Source organism: Ascaphus truei, chromosome 23 (genome assembly GCF_040206685.1).
Source record: "Ascaphus truei isolate aAscTru1 chromosome 23, aAscTru1.hap1, whole genome shotgun sequence".
NCBI lineage: Eukaryota > Metazoa > Chordata > Amphibia > Anura > Ascaphidae > Ascaphus > Ascaphus truei.
In genome coordinates this window covers 1,395,416-1,422,413 of record NC_134505.1, presented here as the reverse complement: position 1 = coordinate 1,422,413, position 26,998 = coordinate 1,395,416, and the positions used below count along the sequence as shown (strand labels likewise).

The window sequence follows — 26,998 nt, the reverse complement described above, 5'->3', positions numbered from 1 at the left end:
CTATGGTCCCATCTGGAGGACTGGCATCCCGCTCGGTGGTCCGGAGTCGATGACCCAATCAGCGGGTAAAGGTAGTCCCAACCCGTCCAGGGGAGAGTGATACAAAGTAGGCAATTGGGTATCCAACCAAAACGATGATCGTTTGTTTGCCACTGATGGTGGCCGCTAGTGTCTTAGAGCACAGCTGCTCCCGAAGGTGTGGGGACGTAGCACACAGCCATCCGGGTCCCAACGCGTTTCGTCAGATGCAGCGTGACTTCATCAGGGGAAACTATATGTGTGTATATATATATATATATACACAGTGAAAAGTGGTGTGAATTTAGCTTGTAGTTTGTAAACCTTTTTATAAATATATATAGTTTATATAAAATAGGATCTCATAGCCCATTGTCAAAATTAAAATGGGGGTTCACGAGTTTGAGGGCCACTTCTAAGCAGTCCTGTGTGGTTTTCCTTTGCAGACACATGTCCGAAGTGCAGATGTTGCAGGCTCTGCAGAAGAAGGAGATTGAAGAACTGTACTACAAGATGGGGAAAGTGCCTCCCCCGGGGATCATGTCTCCAGCGGCCATGCTATCCAGCCGACAGAGGCGCCTGTCCATGGGAAGCTTCAACCCATCACGGAGGAACAGCCTGCAGAGGCTGGAACTTCTGCCAGCCACAGGTAAACCCATCCTATAAGTGTCCTCACAAACCAGTTTAACCATCCAGTGCTATTCAGCACAGAATTTACGATTGTGCCCCCCCCCCTCCCCCTCCTAGCTGTATCTCTCATGGAATGCTCCAAAATGGAGCACTGTGATTGGCTCCGGCTGTTGTCACGGATACAACGAACCTATCCTTTCTTGGCTTCGCTTAGAATGTTCCATTCCACCACATTCCAGGGGCGAGGGGGAGTTCCGGCTTATATTTTAGTGTCCAACAGCAGGTAGCTAATTTCGGGTGGGTTAACCCCGTCGCTACCAGCAAAGGGGTTTGTAAGGGGTTAGTGGAACTAACTTCTTATACCGTGATGGGTATCTCTTTATAGAAGAAAGGGGTATCTTTTAGAAAGTTTATTTTATTTTTTTTACAATAAAAAGAGCTTTGCCCTGGTGTTTAATAAAGATATCAAGAGATCTTTTGCAAATCAGACCTCATGTTGATCCCATGACATCACATGTTGACCCCATGACATCACATGTTGATCCCGTGTCACCACATTTTCTAAGCCTCTCCAGCCACTGTGACCGGCGTCACCGCTTGTGTCTTCCCTTGGATGTTTGCTTCCTGACTGCTAACCCCACCCCCTCCCCTCGGTGTACCTATCATCTTCGCAGGAATGAAGAGGAAGAATTCGGTAAGCGGGAGCAGCACGGGCTCCCAGGAGCAGACTCGGAACAAGGGGGTCAAGTTTTCTGGAGACGTCACTAGAATGGTGAGCAAGACGAGGCGGTTGGGCACCCTGGGGGAGGCGGGGGGAGAGTCGTAATGAGATGCTGAGCTTTGAGGTTCTCTGTGACGGAACCTCAGTGCTAAGGTCACTGCCTGTGGGATTTCGAACTGGACATCACCCACTTCAGTGATCATTGGGCAAGTCACGTTATCTCCCTGCGCCTCGGGCCATCAACATTAGGTTGTAAGCTGCACGGGGAAGGGACAATTTTGAATAGAACGGCCTTCTTCATTAGGTTTGATTTTTCCGTGGAGGTCGGGCGAAGGTCAATATTATGACACCAATGCAGCCTCCGATAAACATCTCCTGTCAATGCTTTTGTTTTCAATCAGATAACGACGGCAGGATTTCACAATGACGCTTGTGATCAGGATGAGAAAGAAAAGGTCAAGGTAATTTGTTTTATGATATCGTAACCACATTGGGCACAATGGTTTCTGCGATGAAGGAGCAGCTTTGTGTCCATGTTTGGATCTATTTCTATTATTAATTCGATGAGTTATTGCAAACTCTCTGACAAGTAAAGTCAGTCGCTGGGTGCTGTACCTGGTAGGCTGTGTCTCTGGCACGTAACATCATAGTGCACACAGCCTGGTGGCAGATAAGGCGAGTCAGGCAGCTATAAAGGTTACACAGAAAGCAGGGGAAGAAAGAAAGAGAAGAAGTCATGTGGCGCGTGAGGAGAAAGTAAGAATGCTGGAGAAGGGGAGAGAGGCAGAAAGAATAGGGAACATCATAACGCACATAGCCTGGTGGCAGATAAGGAGAGTCAGATAGTTATAAAGGTTACACAGAAAGCAGAGGAAGGAAGAAAGTGGGGAAGTCAGCTGGCACGTGAGGAGAAAGCAAGAATGCTGGAGAAGGGGAGAGAGGCGGAAAGAATTGGGAACATCATAACGCACATAGCCTGGTGGCAGATAAGGAGAGTCAGATAGCTATTAAGGTTACACAGAAAGCAGACGAGGGAAGAAAGAGAGGAAGTCAGGTGGCGCGTGAGGAGGAAGTAAGAACACCGGAGAAGGAGAGGCGGAAATAATTGGGGGGACATCGTAAGGTATTAAAGGAACGGGATGGGAGAGAGAGAGATGGGGGGGCGGGCGGGCGGGAGAGAAGAATATATATACATACATACACATATGTATGTAAAGTGACCGTTCGTGACGGTTTTCGCTGAAATGACCCATTGACTTCAATAGGGATATTGGGTCCGAAAACAGCCCGAATGACTGCTTCGGAGTATAAAGAATGTACCCCTACATGAATGCGTGAGGGAGTGCCGTCTCTTGTAGAGTAGCGTGTTGGAAAACCTCATTGGGGAGCTGTATTCGTCCGGGTTCTTCCTCGCCGGGAGCTTGGTAAATACCAAGCGGAAGGGAGTTCCAACGGGAAGAAGTAGCAAGGGTGAGAGAGGTTTCAGACATCGGAGTGTAGCAGACACAGGGGGTGGCAAAGAGGAGGCAGCATGGCACAGAGTGAACTTGTGACATAGTACAAGATTGAAGTATAAGGAGGCAGTGAAAGAACGAAGTGGATGTTATAGCTAGTGTAGTATTTAATAGTAATCAAGTGCAGGTATTTCGTTAGAGGAGAAGCAGCGAACTTGAAGGCAGTGAGATGAGTGTAGAAGACGTTTGAGAAGACTTTGGAGTTGAGAGATGTGGGGGTTTTTTTTGCCTTCGATGGGTCTACTACTTCTAAAAGTAGACTGCTGTCTCTGAGGGCTCGCAACTCAAACTGTTCTCCTCCTTTCTGCCCCTAGTAATGCCTTCAAACAACTAAATACTTGAAGAGAAGGAATTATGGGACTACCTCAGCAGACCTATATTTTGTTGTTTCTGCCAAGTGATGGACACCCTCCCCCCCAACGGAAGTGACAAAGACAGAGGCCGTGTGGAGCAACACATTTGGGAAGACCTCTCCCGATTTTGCCAGGAGTTGGGCCTGGTCAACTGGACCGAGACCCAATGGAGTGCCGCTACGGGCAAGAGAAGAAACGGTACCCGGGCGGTTCAAATGGGCATCTTGCATGGATTTGGAGGCACAGATCCTAGCTGCCATGGTGACTGTTATCGGGTGATGATGACCCTTTGAAAGACGGAAATACCCATTAATATACGTGCCAAGTAGCTCTGCAGCAGTTATAAAGAGGTCATGTGGGAGTCCCTCGTGTTATAAAGCAGGGTTGACTACATGCTGTCATGGATCTTTCTTTTTATTTGCCAACACTACACTAGCTTGGTTGGCTTCCATGAGACATTCTCTGTTCTTTGTCAGCGCGTACGATTATCACGCACTTTGGACTCTTCCAGTAGCTCTCCGGAAAGTCCTCATATCTGCCAACATCTTGGGCCTTTTCCATGCGCCGTCACCATCAACGTTGAGTGGGTTTTGACCCAGGAGGGAAAAGCTCTATTAACTGCGAAATCAGTCTGCTGCCGGCGAAAGAAGACATTGATTGTGAAGTGGAATATACATGTTTTGGGTCCAGTCCTCGCAGCTTGTAAAAATGCCAAATATTGAAGAGACACACCAGGTTGCTTGTCTGAGCTATAAGCAAGCAGCTTACTGCAACATAATGTGAAATGATGATGTTACACAGACAGACACACACAGACACAGATAGATAGATGATAGATAGATAGACACTCACAGATACACAGTTAGATACAAACACACACAGGTTCACACTCAAATAGATAGACACACACACACAGATACACAGACACACACAGACTCACAGATACACCGTCAGATACAAACACACACAGGTTCACACTCAGATAGACACACACACAGATACACACACACAGACAGATACACACAGACACAAACACAGATACACAGACACACACAGATAGATACACACAGACATGCACGCACACACAGATACACATGGATACACACACAGATAGACAGATACACAGACAGATACACACACAGACAGATACAGACACACACATGCTAATTCTATTCTATTTTTACTACTCCAGAGGCACAAAATGTTGTAGGGCAAACTCATCCCGGCGTGTATGGTAAAGGGGTATTTGTAGGGTGAAAACGTTGAGGTCCATTTGCACAACTCAACGATGCCGTCTACATTTGTACCGGGGCAAGTGCAACAATATTCCAATATAATCAGGTTATTTCTCCGTGCATTGAAGTGGGTGAATCTTGTTTGAATTCAAGTGCCCGGCCTTTTTTGCCTTGTGACTTTCGGCGACTCACTATCACCAAAATAAGATGGCAAGCTCTTGGGGACTCATAGCGCCTGTGAAAACTCCACGTTGATGAGTTGAATAGGCGCTGGGCTCTATAGAAGAAAAAAAATGTATCCCAAGCCAAAGACCAATTGAACGCAAATGTAATTAGTATTTGGGAAGCCTGTTGTGGTTTGCATTGTCCCATTGTGTTATATCAATAATGTTACATTGTACGGTGGAGGGTTTTTTGTCCCTTTCTTTACCCCCCATAACTTATATAAGATGCGGTTGAAACCTACTACCAGCTTCGCATTGGCAAAGCCGGTCTAACCAGCCTCGCGCAGGCGAGACCCAAAAGGTTGACAAAGGCTGTCTGTGAGTGGGTTGGCTGGCTCGGCGCTTCGTTAACCCAAGCTGTGTTGGAAAAGGCTGTGTAATGCGGCAGGCAAGATGCTTAGAGTGGGGGGGGGGGGGGGGGGATCCCATGTTACAATGGGTAAGGAGCAAAAAGGTGACACACTGTGAGGGGCTCATTTGGATGTCGTTTACCCAGAACCCTTTGCGGAAGCGGTGCATGCCACGAGATAATGGGGAAGGGCAGGGTGGCAGACCCGTGTGAGACTTGAATGTACGCGCCCGTGATATTTTTTATTTGCGGTCAATAACAATGGAATTTAATGCTGCTTTATTCTATCCCGAGCCAAACTTTCAATATCCTACGTTTTATTTTTTATTAATAAACCAGTTCTGTGGTTGTAGATAAAACTAACTGCATTTAAAAAAAAACCAAAAAAACCCAGTGCCATTTCTTTTCATGAGTTTTAATACACTGAGCATCCTTTGGTTGCTATATCAGGGTTTAGCTCACCTCCCAGCAAACCCTCTCCTGTTTTTTGATCATGTGTTGCCAGTGTTCCCAGCAGTTTGAGCTGCAAACTGCAACAATAGACAATGTTACTTTAGCCATAATCAGGATACATTGTAGCTGCTGAGTTACACTGACTTGGAGGGATGGAATGAAACCGAAAAGGCGGCCATTGGGTGAACCCGGGTCTTTGCCGATGGATCACGGGAGAACGAAATCGATCGGTAGTTTAGGTCATTAGTTTTCATGAAAAGGTGATCAAATTATATATATATAAAGCAGAAAATAGCCGTGTTAGTCCAGTTGCGATAGTGCAGAATAAATGAGTGCTTGACCTGAAGAAGAGAGGATAACTCTCGAAAGCTTGTCCTGTGACATAAATTGTTAGTCCAATAAAAAAGGTCTCACCTAATACTGAAGAACTCATTTATTCTGCACTATATTATATATATATACAGTATATATACAGTATATATATATATATATCATAAGAACCAGCCCAAAGACCAGTAAAGAGACAGCATATGAACCAGCCCAAAGACCGGTTGCTATGTGGCCTTTTGCCCTACATTAGAGTGCTGACTGCTTGTTTTGTATATATATATATTGTATATATATATATATTGATATATATGTATATACCCACACCTAAAAATCATAATTTTGGTTTAATAGCAGAAAAACATAGGTTGAAATGACCAGGGCAATGTGGACACCTAGTGGCCAATGGTAACAATTGCAACAGAAAATAGATCCCTCTGATAAGTTTCAACTGGGTCAGGTCTCCTCCGAGTCTGCAAATGTTATTTATCTCATTGTGCCTGGATCCTACTGTGCAGATCGACTAGAATAAACGCTCTCTCGGTCTTAAAAAAACCAAACATAAAACGCAATAGCCCCAACAGATCCCACTCTAAGAAAACACACACACAGCTAAATATCAGTGACACGATTAAATATAAGTGACGGACACTATTTAAGACCGAAAGTATGTCCTTTTTTTTTAATGTCTCCTTAATACCCAGACGATTGGGGGGCTTCCTTGCGATCTTCGCCTACTCTCATTTGAGGCTAAAAAAAACCAGGAAGTGACCAACTCCAGTCCTCAGGGGCCACCACACTTTCAGGATGTCCCTGCTTCAGCACAGGTGGCTCAGCCAGTCCCCTGCATCCAACGCAGGTGGCTCAAGCAGAGGCTCGGTGTTTTCGACTGAGCCTCTTGCTTGAGCCGCCTGAACTGAAGCAGGGATATTGTATTGTATGTCTATTATTTATACAGCGCCATTAATGTACATAGCGCGTCACAGCAGTAATACACGTGGCAATCATATAAATAACAAATAATATAAATAACAGGTTATGGGAATAAGTGCTTCAGACATAAAAGTAACAGTAATATATATATATATCCTCAAAACCTGACCGTTTGGTGGCCCGAGGACTGGAGTTGGCCTCCCACCCCAGTCATAAGGCCACTTGGGTTCTACATGGGGCTGAGCTTGGAGGCCATTAACCATATCAGTAGGTTCCTTTGGTCATACGTAGGACTGACTAACCTACTAACCTTTTTTTGTGTTGCCGGAGCTCTGCGGACCTCCACCCCGGCTGATGGAAGTGGCAGGGGCTCCCCTTCCGTTTCGATCGGACAACCCAGCCTTGGGGAAACCGGCCTTTCCTCCATGACGTACCTAGAACGTCAGTGCGGCCACTGGGGGGTTCCAGAGCCTGTGACGTTCCAGGTACGTCTTAAGGGCACTGGAGGGATTAAACATGCCATTAGATCACGTTGGCTCTTTAGTACTGCAACTGGAATGTTACTTATAAAAGGAGGAGAGAGGAGATGGTTTGGCCATTACCCAATATTAATAGCTAAGCTTTAGCACTGTGTATATATTAAGCCGAGCTGCACAAGTATCGAAAATATATGCCTATTTAAAAGAAATGTATGGCAAAGTGATGAAAGATTTTACACGTGCAAAATGTTATTTTTTTTCTTCTTCTGTAAATGAGGGCAACGGACTTGCTTGTAATTGGATGGATGTCATTTGTACAATAAATATAGAATATATTGAAACGCGGTGGTCGTTTGCGTTGGGAGTATTCTACACACGTTGACATTTTAAGCGTCATCTTTTTAAACCCACTGAAGTTTCACTTGGTTTTCTTCAACGCTCCTAACAGGAAGTGGACTTAAATGATGTCACTCATGGTACAGGAAGTCCCGGGTGTCGGATATCGGTGTCTAATTTATAATAACCGAACTCTCCCTAGATAACAGAGAGGTGCGATGTAACTAAACAGCCCGGCGTGGTATGGGACGGTCGTGGCCGTTTCGCCATGTTGGTCACAAGTAGGTTAACGGTGACATACCCCCACTCTCACAGATGCACGGCGAAATGTACCGGCTGTCACGCGTCCAGCAGCGCAACACCCCAGCTGGTACCAGCAGCCGAGATACTGGGGGATACATCCCCTGCTCAAGAACCATTAAATTTAACCATTAAATTGCAGTCTTCGAACACTGCTCCTCCTGATGTCCCCGTCACAGCCACAAGTAACATCACAAGAGGTGACTGCAGAGAGACGCAGAATACGGGGGGGCACACAGAAAAACCAATGATGTCCACCACTTGGGATGATGTAACGTAATATTTTGGAGAGATGTAACCCTTTCTTTGCTACAGGACACCCAGAAAGTTATAACCCGCCATGAAAAAGCTCCTCTCTTTAAAAGCGTTGGGTGAGCCTCTCACAATGTAAATGCCCGGCTAAGTCTTGCAACATCGTCTGGCTCTGAAGGGCTTTCAAAGATCTCAGCCAGCTGCCCGTCCACCCCACTGTCGTCACAGTAATACTAGTCAATGGAAAATTAGATCTCTCCTTCCCGTATAAGTATATATATATATACACACACACGTTTTATTACAAGAAGCTTCACAGTCCCATAACACAAGTCAAGTGTGGTTCGATTACCATCAACTTGGACACTTTAAAAGGCGTTCAACCTACACTTGGAAAAATAATTATGGGGGGGGGGGGATAATTTGGCGGGGGAGGAGGTATTAAATATGAAGGATTAGGAACATAACTTTAACTGCAGTGGGCGTTTGCTTTTATGCTCTATATTCAAGGTTACCCGTCCAAGTCGGGACCAGGGAAAGTCGCTACAGAGATTGAGGTCTTCCGCCATTCACCCGGTGATGTTGGGCTGGAGCACGCGTGCCTGTTGGCCAGGCCCGCGGGCTTGGTGAACGCTTTGTGACATCCCGTGTTGGCCGTTGGTGGCGGTCTCCCGCGGCTACTTGTAGATGTTCCAAATGAAATGGTCAACTGGTTTTATAGCCCATCGTTCAGGTTTAAATAAGAGCTACCCCCCTTCGAATAAGCCACTAGAAGATTGGCTCGAGGTTCTTCTGAATTCTTACGTCCACTGTCGGGGATAGAACACCTTTGCTTTAATTGGTTTAATGCAGTAGAGGTTATAGGTGGAGTGAAAAAAATTCCGGCACCGCAATGATGGTGGCAGCTTTCAGACAAATTACAACGCCGGCCATTTTTAAATCCCTGCAAGAAATAATAAAACAAGACGGCACATTCATACTTCAAATATTTAAAGGTAAAAAGAAAAAAAAAAATATGAGGATTTTTCGTTACAATAAAGTCTGATTTGGGACGGAAATAGAAAGTAAATGAAATCGAAGGGGGGGGGGGCATAAGTGTCGAGGCAAAATCAGTTAAATTTTGGGGGCGGAGATGGAGACAAACTATTGATTTTCAATGGGATTTTTTTATTAGTGCATCCGATGCCGTCTTTTGCCGGAGAACGGCGCCACTTTTGCCTCCGCTGGATTCTGGGCGCCAGAGAGCCCCTCGGAGACGTCTCCGGTGACGCGCATGGAAGAGTTCCTCTTCCCTTCAGGTGGCGTGAACACAGTTCCACCCAAGAAAACCCAACGACGAGCCCACGTGGCATCTTCTACGAAAGTCATGGCGCCCCCCACAAGCACTAGCTTGGGGGCACTCGAGGGATTAATGGGACCGAAGCGTTATGTACAAGCCCCGTTTCGCAGCTCGACGACTGTAGGGTGGGGACTGTTGATGTCCATGGAGAGAGACCAGAAAGAAGTCCCACGGTTACTGCACCACAGCACTGTCCCCCTCTGGAGGTGCCTCTTCAGTTGGCCGATGTCTTTGGGTAACTGGCTCGTGCGATTTTGGCTTCCTCTTCCAACTCGTCTATGAACTTTTCCTGGGACACGGAATAGAAGGTGTACCCATCTGGGAGAGGAAGGGGGGAGGTTAAAGGAAATATTGCGCAATCGTTACAGATCCCATGTAGCCAGCCAGTAAACAAACCGAATGCCTCGGGAAATGAGATACGGGTTGGGGGGGGGAAAGTGTTTGTCAGCCAAGTGTTTTTCGTTATCCTTATGCCACCCTGTCCTGTCCTTATCAGAGCCACTCAAGATCAGACAGCCACCCACCCCCCCATGATAGACACTCCACAGACAGCATCCCCAATGTCACACTCCAGATACCAGCACCCCCCCCCCAATGACACTCCAGGAGGCAGCCTCCCCCATCAGACACTCCAGAGACAGCCTCCCCCCACTCCAGAGACAGCCTCCCCCCGATGACACACTCTAGAGAGCCTCCCCCACTGACACACTCCAGACAGCCTCCCCCCCAATGACACACTCTTCTCTCCCCCCTCCAATGACAGCCTCCTCATTTCCCCTCCCCCCAATGACACTCCAGACAGCACATCCCCTCCCCCTACAATGACACTCGAGACAGCCTCCCCCCGTTGACACACTCCAGATAGCCTTCTCCCCCCCAATGACACACTCCAGCCTCCCCCCCAATGACACACTCCAGCCTCCCCCCAATGACACACTCCAGCCTCCCCCCCCAATGACACACTCCAGACAGCCTCCTCCCCCCCAATGACACACTCCAGCCTCCCCCCCATTGACAGACTCCAGCCTCCCCCCCATTGACAGACTCCAGCCTCCCCCCATTGACAGACTCCAGCCTCCCCCCATTGACACACTCCAGCCTCCCCCCCATTGACACACTTCAGCCTCCCCCCCATTGACACACTCCAGCCTCCCCCCATTGACACACTCCAGCCTCCCCCCCAATGACACACTCCAGCCTCCCCCCCAATGACACACTCCAGCCTCCCCCCCAATGACACACTCCAGCCTCCCCCCAATGGCACACTCCAGCCTCCCCCCAATGACACACTCCAGCCTCCCCCCAATGACACACTCCAGCCTCCCCCCAATGACATCCCAGATACAGCCTCACCCCCCTAAGACCAAACGACCTTCCCCAATGACAGAGGCTCCAGCCTCCGCACTCAGATCCTCCCCCGCAAAGCCCCCCCCCCAATGACACACTCCAGACATCCTCCCCTCTTTACAGACATTCCAGAGAGACAGCTTCCCCCCTCAATGACACAATCCAGACATCCTCCCCCACCAATGTGACACTCAAGACAGCCTTCCCCCTAATGACTCTACAGACTGCATCCCCCCAGGACACGCACACCTACACACCTCTCTCTCTCTCCCCCCACCGACTGCATCCCACCCCCCCAATGACACTCCAGAGAGCCTACTCATCCCCCCACCAATCACCCTCCAGAGACAGCACACCCCCCTTCCCCCCCTAATGACACTCCAGAGACAGCACACCCCCCTTCCCCCCCTATGAGACTCCAGCCAGTCTCCCCCCAATAACACCCCAGAGACACACTTCAGACAGCCTCTCCTCCCCAGGACACACTCCTCTCCCCCCCCCCCCCCCCCCACATCGACAGTCTCCACTCCAGACACACACCCCCTCCAGTGACACTCGAGACAGCCTCCCCCCAATGACACACTCCAGACAGCCTCCCCCCCAATAACACCCCAGAGACAGCCTCCCCCCCCAATAACACCCCAGAGACAGTCCCCCCCAATAACACCCCAGAGATAGCCTCCCCCCCAATAATACCCCAGAGACAGCCTCCCCCCAATAACACCCCAGAGACAGCCTCCCCCCCAATAACACCCCCCCCCAATAACACCCCAGAGACAGCCTCCCCCCCAATAACACCCCAGAGACAGCCTCCCCCCAATAACACCCCAGAGACAGCCTCGACCCCCAATAACAGCCTCCCCCGCCAATGACACCCCCCCCCCCAATGATACCCCAGAGACAGCCCCCCCAATGATACCCAGAGACAGCCCCCCCAATGATACCCCAGAGACAGCACCCCCCCAATGACACCCCAGAGACAGCTTCCCCCCCAATACCACCCCAGACAGCCTCCCCCTCAATGACACCCCAGAGACAGCCTCCCCCTCAATGACACCCCAGAGACAGGCTCCCCCTCAATGACACCCCAGAGACAGGCTCCCCCTCAATGACACCCCAGAGACAGCCTCCCCCTCAATGACACCCCAGAGACAGCCTCCCCCTCAATGACACCCCAGAGACAGCCTCCCCCCCAATGACACCCCAGACAGCCTACCCCCCAAAGATGACACCCCAGAGACAGCCTCCAACCCAATGACACCCGAGACAGCCTCCCCCCCAGACACCCCAGAGACAGTCTGCCCCCCAATGACACCCGAGACAGTCTCCCCCCAATGACACCCCAGACAGCCTCCCCCCTCTCTTTTCCCCTCTCTCTCTCTTTTCCCCCCTCTCTCTCTCTTTTCCCCCCCCTCTCTCTCTTTTCCCCCCTCTCTCTCTCACTCTCTTTCCCCCCTCTCTCTCTCACTCTCTTTCCCCCCTCTCTCTCTCTCTTTTCCCCCCTCTCTCTCTCTCTTTCCCCCCTCTCTCTTTTCCCCTCTCTCTCTCCCTTTTCCCCTCTCTCTCTCTCCCTTTTCCCCTCTCTCTCTCTCCCTTTTCCCCTCTCTCTCTCTCCCTTTTCCCCTCTCTCTCTCTCCCTTTTCCCCTCTCTCTCTCTCCCTTTTCCCCCCCCTCTCTCTCTCTCTCTCTCTCTCCCTTTCCCCTCTCTCTCTCCCTTTTCCCCTCTCTCTCTCTCTCTCTCTCTCCCTTTTCCCCTCTCTCTCTCTCCCTTTTCCCCTCTCTCTCTCCCTTTTCCCCTCTCTCTCTCCTTTTCCCCTCTCTCTCTCCCTTTTCCCCTCTCTCTCTCTCTCCCCCTTTTCCCCTCTCTCTGTCTCCCTTTTCCTCTCTCTCTCTCTCCCTTTTCCTCTCTCTCCCTCTCCCTTTTCCTCTCTCTCCCTCTCCCTTTTTCTCTCTCTCTCCCTTTTCCCCTCTCTCTCTCTCCCTTTTCCCCTCTCTCTCTCTCCCTTTTCCCCTCTCTCTCTCTCCCTTTTCCCCTCTCTCTCTCCTTTTCCCCTCTCTCTCTCTCTCCCTTTCCCCTCTCTCTCCCTTTCCCCTCTCTCTCTCTCCCTTCCCCTCTCTCTCTCTCCCTTTCCCCTCTCTCTCTCTCCCTTTTCCCCTCTCTCTCTCTCCCTTTTCCCTCTCTCTCTCTCCCTTTTCCCCTCTCTCTCTCTCCCTTTTCCCCTCTCTCTCTCTCCCTTTTCCCCTCTCTCTCTCTCTCCCTTTTTCCCTCTCTCTCTCCCCCTTTTCCCCTCTCTCTCTCTCCCTTTCCCCCCCCCCTCTCTCTCCCTTCCCCCCCCTCTCTCTCCCTTTCCCCCCCCTCTCTCTCCCTTTCCCCCTTCCCCTCTCTCTCCCTTTCCCCCCCTCTCCCTCCCTTTCCCCCCCTCTCCCTCTCTCCCTTTCCCCCCCTCTCCCTCTCTCCCTTTCCCCCCCTCTCCCTCTCTCCCTTTCCCCCCCTCTCCCTCTCTCCCTTTCCCCCCCTCTCTCCTCTCTCCCTTTCCCCCCCTCTCCCTCTCTCCCTTTCCCCCCCTCTCTTCTCCCCTCCTCTCTCTCTCTTCTCCCCTCCTCTCCTCTCTCTCTCTTTTCCCCCCTCTCTTTCCCCCCTCTCTCTCTCTTCCCCCCCTCTCTCTCTTTTCCCCTCTCTCTCTCTCTCTTTTCCCCTCTCTCTCTCTCTCTTTTCCCCTCTCTCTCTCTCTCTTTTCCTCTCTCTCTCTCTTTTCCTCTCTCTCTCTCTTTTCCTCTCTCTCTCTCTTTTCCTCTCTCTCTCTCTTTTCCTCTCTCTCTCTTTTCCTCTCTCTCTCTTTTCCTCTCTCTCTCTCTTTTCCCCTCTCTCTCTTTTCCCCTCTCTCTCTTTTCCCCTCTCTCTCTCTTTTCCCCTCTCTCTCTCTCTTTTCCCCTCACTTCTCCCCTCTCTCTTCCCCCCTCTCTCTCTTTTCCCCCTCTCTCTTTTCCCCCCTCTCTCTCTTCCCCCCCCCCTCTCTCTCTTTTCCCCCCCCTCTCTCTCTTTCCCCCCCCCTCTCTCTCTTTCCCCCCCCCCTCTCTCTCTTTTCCCCTCTCTCTCTCTCTTTTGCCCTCTCTCTCTCTCTCTTTTGCCCTCTCTCTCTCTCTTTTCCACTCTCTCTCTCTTCCCCTCACTTCTCCCCTCTCTCTTCTCCCCTCACTTCTCCCCTCTCTCTCTCTCTTCTCCCCTCTCGCTCTTTACAGTAAAGCTGCTTAAGTTCCTCCCTTTTGATAGCAATGAGGTAACCTTGTCTTTGTTAAATTAACTCAAGTACATGGAGATAAACCATTGTAATAAATTAATATTGATCAGCGACGACTCTGTCTGCAACAATTGTCATCAGCGTTAGTTAGGAATAATAGAAATGATGTAAGGTATAATTCCATATACCATTAACGCAGCAATAGTGCCCGCAACAGCATTTTCCCTCCATCTCCCCCTGCAACTACTCTCAATATGGCTGCGCGGCGTCAAATGGCGCTGCGTTGCCATGCCAACGGGAACGTCACGTGACGTAACAGCATCACATGATGCTCGTTGCCATGACAATGAGGTGCCACATGATGTCACGACGTCATGCGGTGCCACGTTGTCATGGCAACTTGCCGCCGCGTGACGTTACATAGCATCCCGTTGTCATGGCAACATAGTGTCATTAAAAAAAAAAATCTCCAGGTTGACCGTCAGTTGAAGGTGGCAACCCTGCAATGACACCCCAGACCGCCTCCCCCCAATGACACCCCAGACAGCCTCCCCCCAATAAACCCCCAAAGACAGCCTCCACCCAATGACACCCCAGAGACAGCCTCACCCCCAATAAACCCCCAAAGACAGCCTCCCCCCAATGACACCCCAGAGACAGCCTCCCCCCCAATAAACCCCCAAAGACAGCCTCCCCCCCAATGACACCACAGATATAGGCTCCCCCCCAATGACACCCCATAGACAGCCTCCCCCCCAATAAACCCCCAAAGACAGCCTCCCCCCAATAAACCCCCAAAGACAGCCTCCCCCCAATGACACCCCAGAGACAGCCTCCCCCCCAATAAACCCCCAAAGACAGCCTCCCCCCAATGACACCCCAGAGACAGCCTCCCCCCCAATAAACCCCCAAAGACAGCCTCCCCCCCAATGACACCACAGATATAGGCTCCCCCCAATGACACCCCAGAGACAGCCTCCCCCCCAATAAACCCCCAAAGACAGCCTCCCCCCAATGACACCACAGATATAGGCTCCCCCCAATGACACCCCAGAGACAGCCTCCCCCCCCCAATAAACCCCCAAAGACAGCCTCCCCCCCCAATGACACCACAGATATAGGCTCCCCCCAATGACACCCCAGAGACAGCCTCCCCCCCAATAAACCCCCAAAGACAGCCTCCCCCCCAATAAACCCCCAAAGACAGCCTCCCCCCAATGACACCCCAGAGACAGCCTCCCCCCCAATAAACCCCCAGAGACAGCCTCCCCCCAATCAACCCCCAGAGACAGCCTCCCCCCCCAATAAACCCCCAAAGACAGGCCCCCCCCCCAATGACACCACAGATATAGGCTCCCCCCAATGACACCCCAGACAGCCTCCCCCCCAATAAACACCCAAAGACAGCCTCCCCCCCAATAAACACCCAAAGACAGCCTCCCCCCAATAAACCCCCAGAGACAGCCCCCCCCCAATAAACCCCCAGACACAGCCTCCCCCCCAATAAACCCCCAGAAACAGCCTCCCCCCAATGACAGCCTACACCCAACACCACAGATACAGGCTCCCCCCAATGACACCCCCCACCCATGACACCCCCCCACCCATGACACCCCAGTCACATGACCCCTCCGAGGCGGAAGGATACAGATCCCCAGCACGATGCCTCCTATAGTGAGGCCGGTGATCACGTTCCGGCCCCGCAGCTTGTTCACGTGCTTCCCCCACTGCGCCAGCTCCGCCCGCCGCATAAACTCCCGCTGCTGCGGGCTCAGCGCCTCCAGCTTGGCGTCCACCCGCTGCCCGTACTTGGCGGCTGACCCCTGCGTGCTGCTGCCCTTCTCCGCCATCTTCCCCGCCCACACACAACATGGCCGCCAGGGCGTCACACGTAAGACGGAGATGGGGGGGGTCCTTCACGTGACGCCGCCGATGGCCATCTTGTGTGTGGGCAAAGCTGCCCTTCTCCGCCATCTCCCCGCCGACGTCACACATGAAGCATGAGCTTTGCCCACACACAACATGGCTGCCAGCGGCGTCACATATAAGGAGATGAGGTTTATTAACGTGCTCGCCCCAACCAACATGGCCGCCGAGCAGCGTCGCTTATACCACGTGACCGCGGCCATGGCGGAAGCGAGTGGACATTTTTTTTTGCAAAGTTTTGTTCAGATAACTTTATTGACACGCCGTTAACGCGCAGCAGAGCGAGTAGTGGAGGCCGCCATTTACAGCTCTCACCACTTAATGTCAGCACCCAATGCTTTCTGAAAGCACAGGCGCAGTGTTTATCTGTGGGGTTTATTCTGTTACTGTAATCTTTTTATCAGAGCTCCCTGTGTTTTATTTGTGTAACTAATGCATGGGACATTTCCCCTTTCTTTGTGATGTTACAATCCCCAAATATCACACATTACCACACTGATACACACACATTACCACACTGACACACACGCATTACTACACTGATACACACGCATTACTACACTGATACACACACATTACTACACTGATACACACACATTACTACACTGATACACACACATTACTACACTGATACACACACATTACTACACTGATACACACACATTACTACACTGATACACACACATTACTACACTGATACACACACATTACTACACTGACACACACACATTACTACACTGACACACACACATTACTACACTGACACACACACATTACTACACTGACACACACACATTACTACACTGATACACACATACATTACTACACTGATACACAAACATTACCACACTGATACACACACATTACTACACTGATACACACACATTACTACACTGATACACACACATTACTACACTGATACACACACATTACTACACTGACACACACATTACTTTCACTGACACACACACATTACTACACTGACACACACACATTACTTTCACTGACACACACACATTACTACACTGACACACACACATTACTACACTGATACACAAACATTACCACACTGATACAACACATTAACACACACATTACTACACTGATACACACACATTACTACACTGATACACACACATTACTACACTGATACACACACATTACTACACTGATACAACACATTACCACACACATTACTACACTGATACACACGCATTACTACACTGATACACACACATTACTACACTGATACACACACATTACTACACTGATACTCACATATTACTACACTGATACACAAACATTACCACACTGATACAACACATTACCACACTGATACACACACATTACTACACTGATACACACACATTACTACACTGATACTCACACATTACTACACTGATACACAAATATTACCACACTGATACAACACATTACCACACTGATACAACACATTACCACACTGATACTCACACATTACCACACTGATACACTGATACTCACACATTACCACACTGATACACACACATTACCACACTGATACACACACATTACTACACTGATACACACACATTACCACACTGATACACAAACATTACCACACTGATACAACACATTAACACACTGATACACACACATTACTACACTGATACACACACATTACTACACTGATACACACACATTACTACACTGATACACATACATTACTACACTGATACACACACATTACTACACTGATACACACACATTACTACACTGATACACATTACTACACTGATACAACACATTACCACACTGATACACACGCATTACTACACTGATACACACGCATTACTACACTGATACACACGCATTACTACACTGATACACACACATTACTACACTGATACTCACATATTACTACACTGATACACAAACATTACCACACTGATACAACACATTACCACACTGATACACACACATTACTACACTGATACACACACATTACTACACTGATACTCACACATTACTACACGGATACACAAATATTACCACACTGATACAACACATTACCACACTGATACAAAACATTACCACACTGATACAACACATTACCACACTGATACTCACACATTACCACACTGATACACTGATACTCACACATTACTACACTGATAAACACACATTACCACACTGATAGTCACACATTACCACACTGATACACTGATACTCACACATTACTACACTGATAAACACACATTACCACACTGATACACATTACCACACTGATACTCACACATTACCACACTGATACACACACATTACCACACTGATACACACACATTACAACACTGATACACTGATACTCACACATTAACAGTGTTAATCACACATTAGTACACTGATACTCACATTACCACACTGATATCACACATTACCACACTGATGCACATTACCACACTGCTACACACACATTACCACACTGATACTCACACATTACCACACTAATACTCATCCATTACCACACTGATACACTGGTACTCACACATTACCACACTGATACACATTACCACACTTATACTCACATTCCCACACTGACACACTGATACACACATGTACACACACATTACCACACTGATCCACATTACTACACTGATACACACATACACACTGATACACATTACCACACTGATACACACCCAGACACTGATACACACACGTACACACTGATACACATACATTACCACACTGATACACATTACCACACTGATTCTCACACATTACCATGCTGATACACATCCAGACACCCTGATACACCCACATTACCACCCTGATATACACCGTGATACATACCCAGACACGCATTACTACACTGACATAAACATAGACACACTGACCACGTGTATTACCACCATGATACACGCACAGACACCGGTACACCGATAGGCTAACACTTCCACACAAATACACACATTAACACACTGATACACACATATCTATACACACACATATTTTCCATAAATGTATCTATGCACACTTTCCCTGTATATATTATTATTATATATATATAATACAGTACCATCGATCCTATCATTGTCCGAGCCGTTCAAAATACCCATTCTTGCTGTGTATTTTCCCCTTCTACACGTTCTCGCCCAGTTTCAAAATGAACAGAATTCTGGCACGAGCCAAAGCCAGGGTCCCGGCTCCACCAGGGACCATCTTTGGCGTGTTGTCATCCGACATTTTAGAAGACGTCCTTATTGACTTGGCCAAGGAGAACGAGCAGTGTCTGTCCCATCTGTCCGAGTACGCTGGTTGCTTCAAGGACCCAAAGATCATAGGTGCCAGGCCCAAACCCTTGCCGATAAACTCACACCATTCCTGGGGTCTTCACTCTCCGGCTTCGTTGCTTAGTCCTGTCTTACCATCCCTCTTCGGTGGCTAATTGAGTACAACCTGGGGTGGATTGGGCAAGCCGGCAAACAGGGCAAATGCCCAGTGGGCCCATGGGCCGAGGGTTGATGGCAGTTACAGAGGCCCCGCACTTTTCGTAAGTGTCTCTTACTGGAGTGTCATCTTCTTCTGCAGTGGGCCCACCAAGCATGAAGGTTGGGTTAGAAGCCTCACTCTGTCTCCTAATGACCCATCCCTGCTGTCTACTTAACCTCTATCCCCGCACTGTGTGATGGATATATTGTGCGTCCTCCTAAAAGGATGGGAGGGGGGATGTTTAAGGGGGTGTTTCCACAAATACCTCAACATAACCAGGGCGTTCCTCAGAATATCACAGAGTGGAAGACTCCAGAGGACCTCTTATTTCAAACAGGGTGTGGGGGATTGCTGGTTTAAGCATTGTTTGGCTTCCTTAGCTCACGTAATTCCGTACTGATTAAACCGACTGACTGTGCCGAGATCTGAGATCTTGTGATCGTTTACCAAGGAGAGGTAATATGCGTTTTTTGTTGGTTTTCAGAGCTGGTTTTCCTCTTGGCTGAACTCTGGTGCCAGGACAGCTCCACAAAGTACCAAGCAGTGGAAATATTAGATAGGTACGTTCATTGGATCCAATCTACAAGGAACAATGTGTCCCCATACTGCAGGGCCGGGTGGATGACCGTACCATCGGCGCCACTGCACCGAGCCCCATGGTTAGAGGCCCCACGCTCTTACCGCACAACAATTAAACCGATTGCCGGGGAGAGTGCTGGGCCTCTTTAACTCTCTTACCTTCTCCTTCATCTTGTCCTGCGGAGTCCTTCATCATAGCTCTGCGCTGTCTAATGGTGTCGCCATGACCACGTGACGTCCCGCGACTGTCATGGCAACTCGGCACCATTTGATGGCGCAGCGCCATGATGAGGGACTCTGCGGGAAGATATCAAGAAGGTAAGAGGCCCTGTACCGAGCCCTGCAATATTCCCAGCCGGCCCAGCCACATGGACTTTCATGGGATCCCACCTACAAGATATGATGTGTCCCCATAGACTTTCATGGGACTCCATCTACAAGGAATGATGTGTCCCCATAGACTTTCATGGGACTCCATCTACAAGGAATGATGTGTCCCCATAGTCTTTCATGGGGTTCCCTGTACAAGGAATGATGTGTCCCCATAGTCTTTCATGGGATCCCCTGTACAAGGAATGATGTGTCCCCATAGTCTTTCATGGGGTTCCCTGTACAAGGAATGATGTGTCCCCATAGACTTTCATGGGGTTCCCTGTACAAGGAATGATGTGTCCCCATAGTCTTTCATGGGGTTCCCTGTACAAGGAATGATGTGTCCCCATAGACATTCATGGGATCCCCTGTACAAGGAATGATGTGTCTCCATAGTCTTTCATGGGACTCCATCCACAAGGAATGATGTGTCCCCATAGTCTTTCATGGGACTCCCTGTACAAAGAATGATGTGTCCCCATAGACATTCATGGGATCCCACCTACAAGATATGATGTGTCCCCATAGACATTCATGGGATTCCCTGTACAAGGAATGATGTGACTTCATAGACTTTCATGGGACCCCAACTACAAGGAATGATGTGTCCCCATAGACTTTCATGGGATCCCACCTACAAGATATGATGTGTCCCCATAGACTTTCATGGGATCCCACCTACAAGATATGATGTGTCCCCATAGACTTTCATGGGACCCCCTGTACAAGGAATGATGTGTCCCCATAGTCTTTCATGGGATCCCACCTACAAGATATGATGTGTCCCCATAGACATTCATGGGATTCCCTGTACAAGGAATGATGTGACTTCATAGACTTTCATGGGATTCCCTGTACAAGGAATGATGTGTCTTCATAGTCTTTCATGGGGTTCCCTGTACAAGGAATGATGTGTCCCCATAGACTTTCATGGGGTTCCCTGTACAAGGAATGATGTGTCTCCATAGTCTTTCATGGGATCCCCTTTACAAGGAATAACGTGTCCTCATAGACTTCCAATGAATCCCAATCTTAGCAACTCGCCTTATTTTGAAATCTAAACCACTAAGAAATCAGAAGCCTTAGCTCTATCTATTTCCAGCTTCATCACCTGAGAGTGGTCACTCTGCAGCGCCTGACCGCCCCCAACGTATGTATTTCAGGTTCATGATCTCGCACGTAGAAAAGCTTTATAGTTCCACCGCAGAATCCAGGAAAAACACGGAGACATCGCCGGCAAAGACGTGGAGCTCGTTAAAGGCCGACCTCTGTGACACGTTCATGTTACGTCTGGCATCCTGCATCCAGATCGCGAGCAAGCTGCACTTCCACTGCCATGTAAGAGTTAGGTTCATTTAAGCGCTCTAGCGCAGTAGGGGTTGCGGCACATCGCGATCGCTGGCGTCGGTCATGATACGAGCAGGAGCGGTGGGGCTTGGGCTCTGTGGCGCACGCAGGCCCGGCAGCCGGACGCCGAAGTTGGGCTTTTTCCGGCATCGGCGAGCTGGGGCCTTCAGTCACGGCTCTCCCCCACCACCATCCTTGTTTACCTTCATAAAGAGAGGGGTTCGTCTTTTATTTACGGCCCCCCCAATAACTACATTCATGTGGATTTCAGGTGGTGGATAACAACACGGTCTTGCAGTTTCTGAAATCGGCCGGTTACAAGTACCTCAAGGAGGAGCTGCTGAGGTCAGAACTCACCGTGCTAAAGACCCTAGAGTTCCGTATGAACCTGGCCTCGCCCTTCACCTACGTGGAGATGCTGCTGGAGGTTTTAGGTGAGAGCGAGGCACACTTTGCCATTTCTACCATGTTTCGTTGGTAGTCTGGTTCAAGAGTATGTCGTCGGTGGTATAAAAAGGGTGTAGTAACGATAAAGAACATTTGTGAGCACGTTCATCTGTCTCAGACAGGTTGTTATTATTTCTACTATCATTGTTATTAAACAATGTTTTGCCATTTGTAGGACACAACGGTTGCTCGGTGTCCCTAAAGGACTTGCGTGATATGAGTGTGAAGGTCCTGGATTTGGTATATCTACTGAAGAACCCCATCTATGACATGCTACTAAAAGCCACCGTGGAACTTTCAACACCAAGTGACTTGCAGAGGTGAGGGCCCAAACCAAACCACAAAACTCAGTCCAGTTGTTCCCCCAGTTGTCTTGTTGAGTTGTCCTCCTAGAAAAACGACCACCTGTTTACGAGATATTGGGTTCAGATGACATTCCTCAGTTTGGGCTCTATACTGTGTTTGCTATTTAGGACCATGTAATCGCTACACCGAGCGATCATGGAGTTGTGTTGGAAGACGTGTGGCACGCAAGTGTCTTCCATTTCCATACATGTCTTGGAGGGTAGGGGGGGTCCTGCCATCGACCATGTGAACGCTACACCAAGCAATCAAGGGGTTGAGTGCCAGAAGTCCAGTGGCAGTCAGGTGTCTTCCACTTCCGTTCAACGTGATCAATACTTGAGGGTTGGAAGACCGGTGGCACTTGTGTCTTACTGGTGTCTTCATCTACTGTTCATGTGCTGGAGAGGGCCTGCCCACGACCACGTTATCGCTACACCAAGCGATTACTGTGTTGAGTGCCGGAAAACCGGTGGCACTCCTGGTGTCTTCCTCTTCCGTTCATGTCTTGAGAGGCCTGCCCACGACCACGTGATCGTTACACCAAGCGATCAAGGAATTGAGTGCCACCAGTCTTCCAACCCTCAACTCCTCGATCGCTTGGTGTTATCGATCACGTGGTCATGAGCGGACATCCCAAGATCTGAACGGAAGTGGAAGAGACCAGGAGTGCCACCGTTCTTCCGGCACCCAACGCAGTAATCGCTTGGTGTAGCGATCACCTGGTCGCGGGCAGGCCCTCTCCAAGACATGTACAGTAGTCGAAGACACGCGAGTGCCACCGGTCTTTCAACCCACAGGTGTCTGCCACTACTGTCCATGTCCTGCTCACGACCAGGTGATCGATACTCCAAGCAATCATGGGGTTGAGTGTTGGAAGACTGGTGGCCCTTCGTTGCAGCTGGTTTACCGACACACACACACACACACACACACACACACACACACACACACACACACACACACACACACACACACACAGCTCAATTTCAAGACAGGTAAAAAAAAATTGTGGACACATTTAGAGTCATCGTAATGTTTTAGCGTTTGGAGAACCTACGAGAGACATGTCTTAGACACAACTTTGAATTATGAAACAATGGCTAAGGGGTTTTATTTATTTACGGTAGAATATACTGCACAGGCTTCGCAGTTCGGTGGTAAGTCCACAGTAGTTCGGAGAACCTTATCTGTACAAACCTTTATCTGGACAGGGCAAAGTTTGTGTCGGTGAAGGAAGATCAGATGCTGCTGGCCAGTGGCGTTATTGTAACCAGCGCCTTCATTTTGAACCAGGTCTCCTGGAATCAGGTAACCAGACCACTAATGGCAGTGACATGGTTAAGGGGTCAGTCCCTCCTAGGGGCAAAGTGTACTAATGGCAGTGACATGGTTAATGGGCCAGTCCCTCCTAGGGGCAAAGTTACTAATGGCAGTGACGGGGTTAAGGGGTCAGTCCCTCCTAGGGGCAAAGTGTACTAATGGCAGTGACATGGTTAAGGGGTCACTCCCTCCTAGGGGAAAAGTGTGCTAATGGCAGTGACAGGGTTAAGGGGTCAGTCTCTCCTAGGGGCAAAGTGTACTAATGGCAGTGACATGGTTAAGGGGTCAGTCTCTCCTAGGGGCAAAGTGTACTAATGGCAGTGACATGGTTAAGGGGTCAGTCTCTCCTAGGGGCAAAGTGTACTAATGGCAGTGACAGGGTTAAGGGGTCAGTCTCTCCTAGGGGCAAAGTGTACTAATGGCAGTGACAGGGTTAAGGGGTCAGTCCCTCCTAGGGGCAAAGTGTACTAATGGCAGTGACATGGTTAAGGGGTCAGTCTCTCCTAGGGGCAAAATGTACTAATGGCAGTGACAGGGTTAAGGGGTCAGTCTCTCCTAGGGGCAAAGTGTACTAATGGCAGTGACATGGTTAAGGGGTCAGTCTCTCCTAGGGGCAAAGTGTACTAATGGCAGTGACAGGGTTAAGGGGTCAGTCTCTCCTAGGGGCAAAGTGTACTAATAGCAGTGACATGGTTAAGGGGTCAGTCCCTCCTAGGGGCAAAGTTACTAATGGCAGTAACAGGGTTAAGGGGTCAGTCCCTGCTAGGGGCAAAGTTACTAATGGCAGTGACAGGGTTAAGGGGTCTTCACACCTTGGACCGTACCATTTCCAGCTCCGGGGGGAACCCTGGGTTCCCAAGATTCCTACTGGTGAAGTTACCGGTGTCACTTCCTGATTTCAACGGCCGTCCAATAGGAAGCCACAACCAGATTTTGCTCAGCCATTTTGTCTCCCACGGAGGGGCAATGTGCTGCAAACTTCACTGGTATCTCGCGGACTAGGTGGTCCCCGGAGCTGAAAATGGTGGCGTCCGGCCACCGCCCTCCCCTGTAAAAGTTACTGTAGAAGGGAAAACGTACGTTATACATCGTGGTTTCGTTTTGTTTCCTTAAAAATAAAAAGGTTCTCGACCATTTAAACGGCATCACCGGAATTACAGCGGACAGCATTCTAGAACTATCCTCCGTCATACTGAAGCACAGCGTGAGAGCGGCAGGTCCGTCCAAACAATAACAACTTTGGCGGCGTCGGCGTTTTGCGCCAGAAGCGGCACGGCGGGAAGTGTATGACGCAGGCGGCTTTGCAGTCAGTCCGCCGTGGCTGGTGAAATCGCGGGCTGTCCCTCACCAGGGTTGCGGTGTCGCTTTTGCTTAGAAGCTCCGTAAAATTCCGGGCGCGGGACGTTACCTAAAACCAGGGGGGGGGGGGATGGGCGTGAGGTTCCCTCGGGTATTATACGGTATGCGCACACGGCGCGTGTCCTCAAAACGGGACCCCTGAGGGATCTGCCGCTTTGCTATATTGTCATAGTTGGTGGCGGAGTTTGTTTTCTATTCGACGAGGGGGTCGTCGTCGGCGGCGGCTGTTTTGCCGTGACCACGCCTGCGTTGGCGTGCGGCAGACCTTTCGGGGCAGCCACGCCGCCGTCCGTTTCGCCAATAATGTAAATTAAAGGGGTTTTAGTGGTTACAGTCGGGGGTTAAGAATAGGGGTTTGGTTTTTAGAGTAGGGGGGTAGAGTTAGTATTCAGAGTTATGAGGGGGATTAGGGTAGGGGGTAGCGTTAGTATTCAGAGTTATGTGGGGGATTAGGGTAGGGGGTAACGTTAGTATTCAGAGTTATGAGGGGGATTAGGGTAGGGGGTAGCGTTAGTATTCAGAGTTATGAGGGGGATTAGGGTAGGGGGTAGCGTTAGTATTCAGAGTTATGAGGGGGATTAGGGTAGGGGGTAGCGTTAGTATTCAGAGTTATGAGGGGGATTAGGGTAGGGGGTAGCGTTAGTATTCAGAGTTATGAGGGGGATTAGAGTAGGGGGGTAGCGTTAGTATTCAGAGTTATGAGGGGGATTAGGGTAGGGGGTAGCGTTAGTATTCAGAGTTATGAGGGGGATTAGGGTAGGGGGTAGCGTTCGTATTAGGGGTGAAGATGAGGGGGTTTAAGGGTAGGGGGTAGCGTCCGTATTAGGGGTGAAGATGAGGGGGTTTTAGGGTAAGGGGTAGCGTTCGTATTAGGGGTGAAGATGAGGGGGTTTTAGGGTAGGGGGTAGCGTCCGTATTAGGGGTGAAGATGAGGGGGTTTTAGGGTAGGGGGTAGCGTCCGTATTAGAGGTTAAGATTAAAGGGGGAGTTTTTAGGGTAGGGGGTTGCGTCCGTATTAGAGGTTAAGATTAAGGGGGTTTTAGGGTAGGGGGTAGCGTCCGTATTAGGGGTGAAGATGAGGGGGTTTTAGGGTAGGGGGTTGCGTCCGTATTAGGGGTGAAGATGAGGGGGTTTTAGGGTAGGGAGTTGCATCCGTATTAGAGGTTAAGATTAAGGGGGTTTTAGGGTAGGGGGTAGCGTCCGTATTAGGGGTGAAGATGAGGGGGTTTTAGGGTAGGGGGTAGCGTCCGTATTAGGGGTGAAGATGAGGGGGTTTTAGGGTAGGGGGTAGCGTCCGTATTAGGAGGTTAAGATTAAAGGGGGAGTTTTTAGGGTAGGGGGTTGCGTCCGTATTAGAGGTTAAGATTAAGGGGGTTTTAGGGTAGGGGGTAGCGTTCGTATTAGGGGTGAAGATGAGGGGGTTTTAGGGTAGGGGGTAGCGTCCGTATTAGAGGTTAAGATTAAAGGGGGAGTTTTTAGGGTAGGGGGTTGCGTCCGTATTAGAGGTTAAGATTAAGGGGGTTTTAGGGTAGGGGGTAGCGTTCGTATTAGGGGTGAAGATTAAAGGGGGAGTTTTTAGGGTAGGGGGTTGCGTCCGTATTAGAGGTTAAGATTAAGGGGGTTTTAGGGTAGGGGGTAGCGTTCGTATTAGGGGTGAAGATGAGGGGGTTTTAGGGTAGGGGGTAGCGTCCGTATTAGAGGTTAAGATTAAAGGGGGAGTTTTTAGGGTAGGGGGTTGCGTCCGTATTAGAGGTTAAGATTAAGGGGGTTTTAGGGTAGGGGG

General features: G+C 49.5%; 3 protein-coding genes across 4 annotated transcripts in view; 2 read left to right on the top strand and 1 right to left on the bottom strand.

Annotated features, from left to right (window-relative positions):
- Positions 1-7,577, top strand: part of WNK4 (WNK lysine deficient protein kinase 4) — a 131,778-nt gene extending 124,201 nt beyond the window's left edge. The window contains exons 18-21 of the mRNA XM_075580156.1: positions 465-667; positions 1,323-1,420; positions 1,771-1,830; positions 3,198-7,577. Coding sequence (XP_075436271.1) covers positions 465-667; positions 1,323-1,420; positions 1,771-1,830; positions 3,198-3,200 — 364 coding nt within the window. The 3' untranslated portion in view covers positions 3,201-7,577. The remainder of the gene's footprint in view (positions 1-464; positions 668-1,322; positions 1,421-1,770; positions 1,831-3,197) is intronic.
- Positions 7,578-9,097: 1,520 nt separating this feature from the next.
- COA3 (cytochrome c oxidase assembly factor 3) lies at positions 9,098-15,936 on the bottom strand. Its single transcript, XM_075580180.1, has 2 exons — positions 15,698-15,936; positions 9,098-9,781 (listed from the first exon to the last, which is right to left on the bottom strand). Exons 1-2 carry the CDS (start codon positions 15,897-15,899, stop codon positions 9,678-9,680), a joined length of 306 nt encoding a protein of 101 aa, XP_075436295.1. The 5' UTR covers positions 15,900-15,936; the 3' UTR covers positions 9,098-9,677.
- A 298-nt stretch (positions 15,937-16,234) lies between these two features.
- On the top strand, positions 16,235-25,607 carry CNTD1 (cyclin N-terminal domain containing 1). Of its 2 annotated transcripts, none has more exons than XM_075580170.1 (8): positions 16,235-16,298; positions 19,114-19,298; positions 19,931-20,006; positions 21,561-21,735; positions 22,016-22,178; positions 22,367-22,511; positions 23,748-23,844; positions 24,980-25,607. In XM_075580170.1, the coding sequence occupies exons 2-8, from the start codon at positions 19,121-19,123 to the stop codon at positions 25,088-25,090; spliced, it is 945 nt and encodes a 314-aa protein (XP_075436285.1). In that variant the 5' UTR covers positions 16,235-16,298; positions 19,114-19,120; the 3' UTR covers positions 25,091-25,607. The 2 variants fall into 2 exon arrangements, with proteins under 2 accessions (XP_075436285.1, XP_075436286.1); XM_075580171.1 differs by having other exon boundaries at positions 16,256-16,343.
- The last annotated feature ends 1,391 nt before the right edge of the window (positions 25,608-26,998 follow it).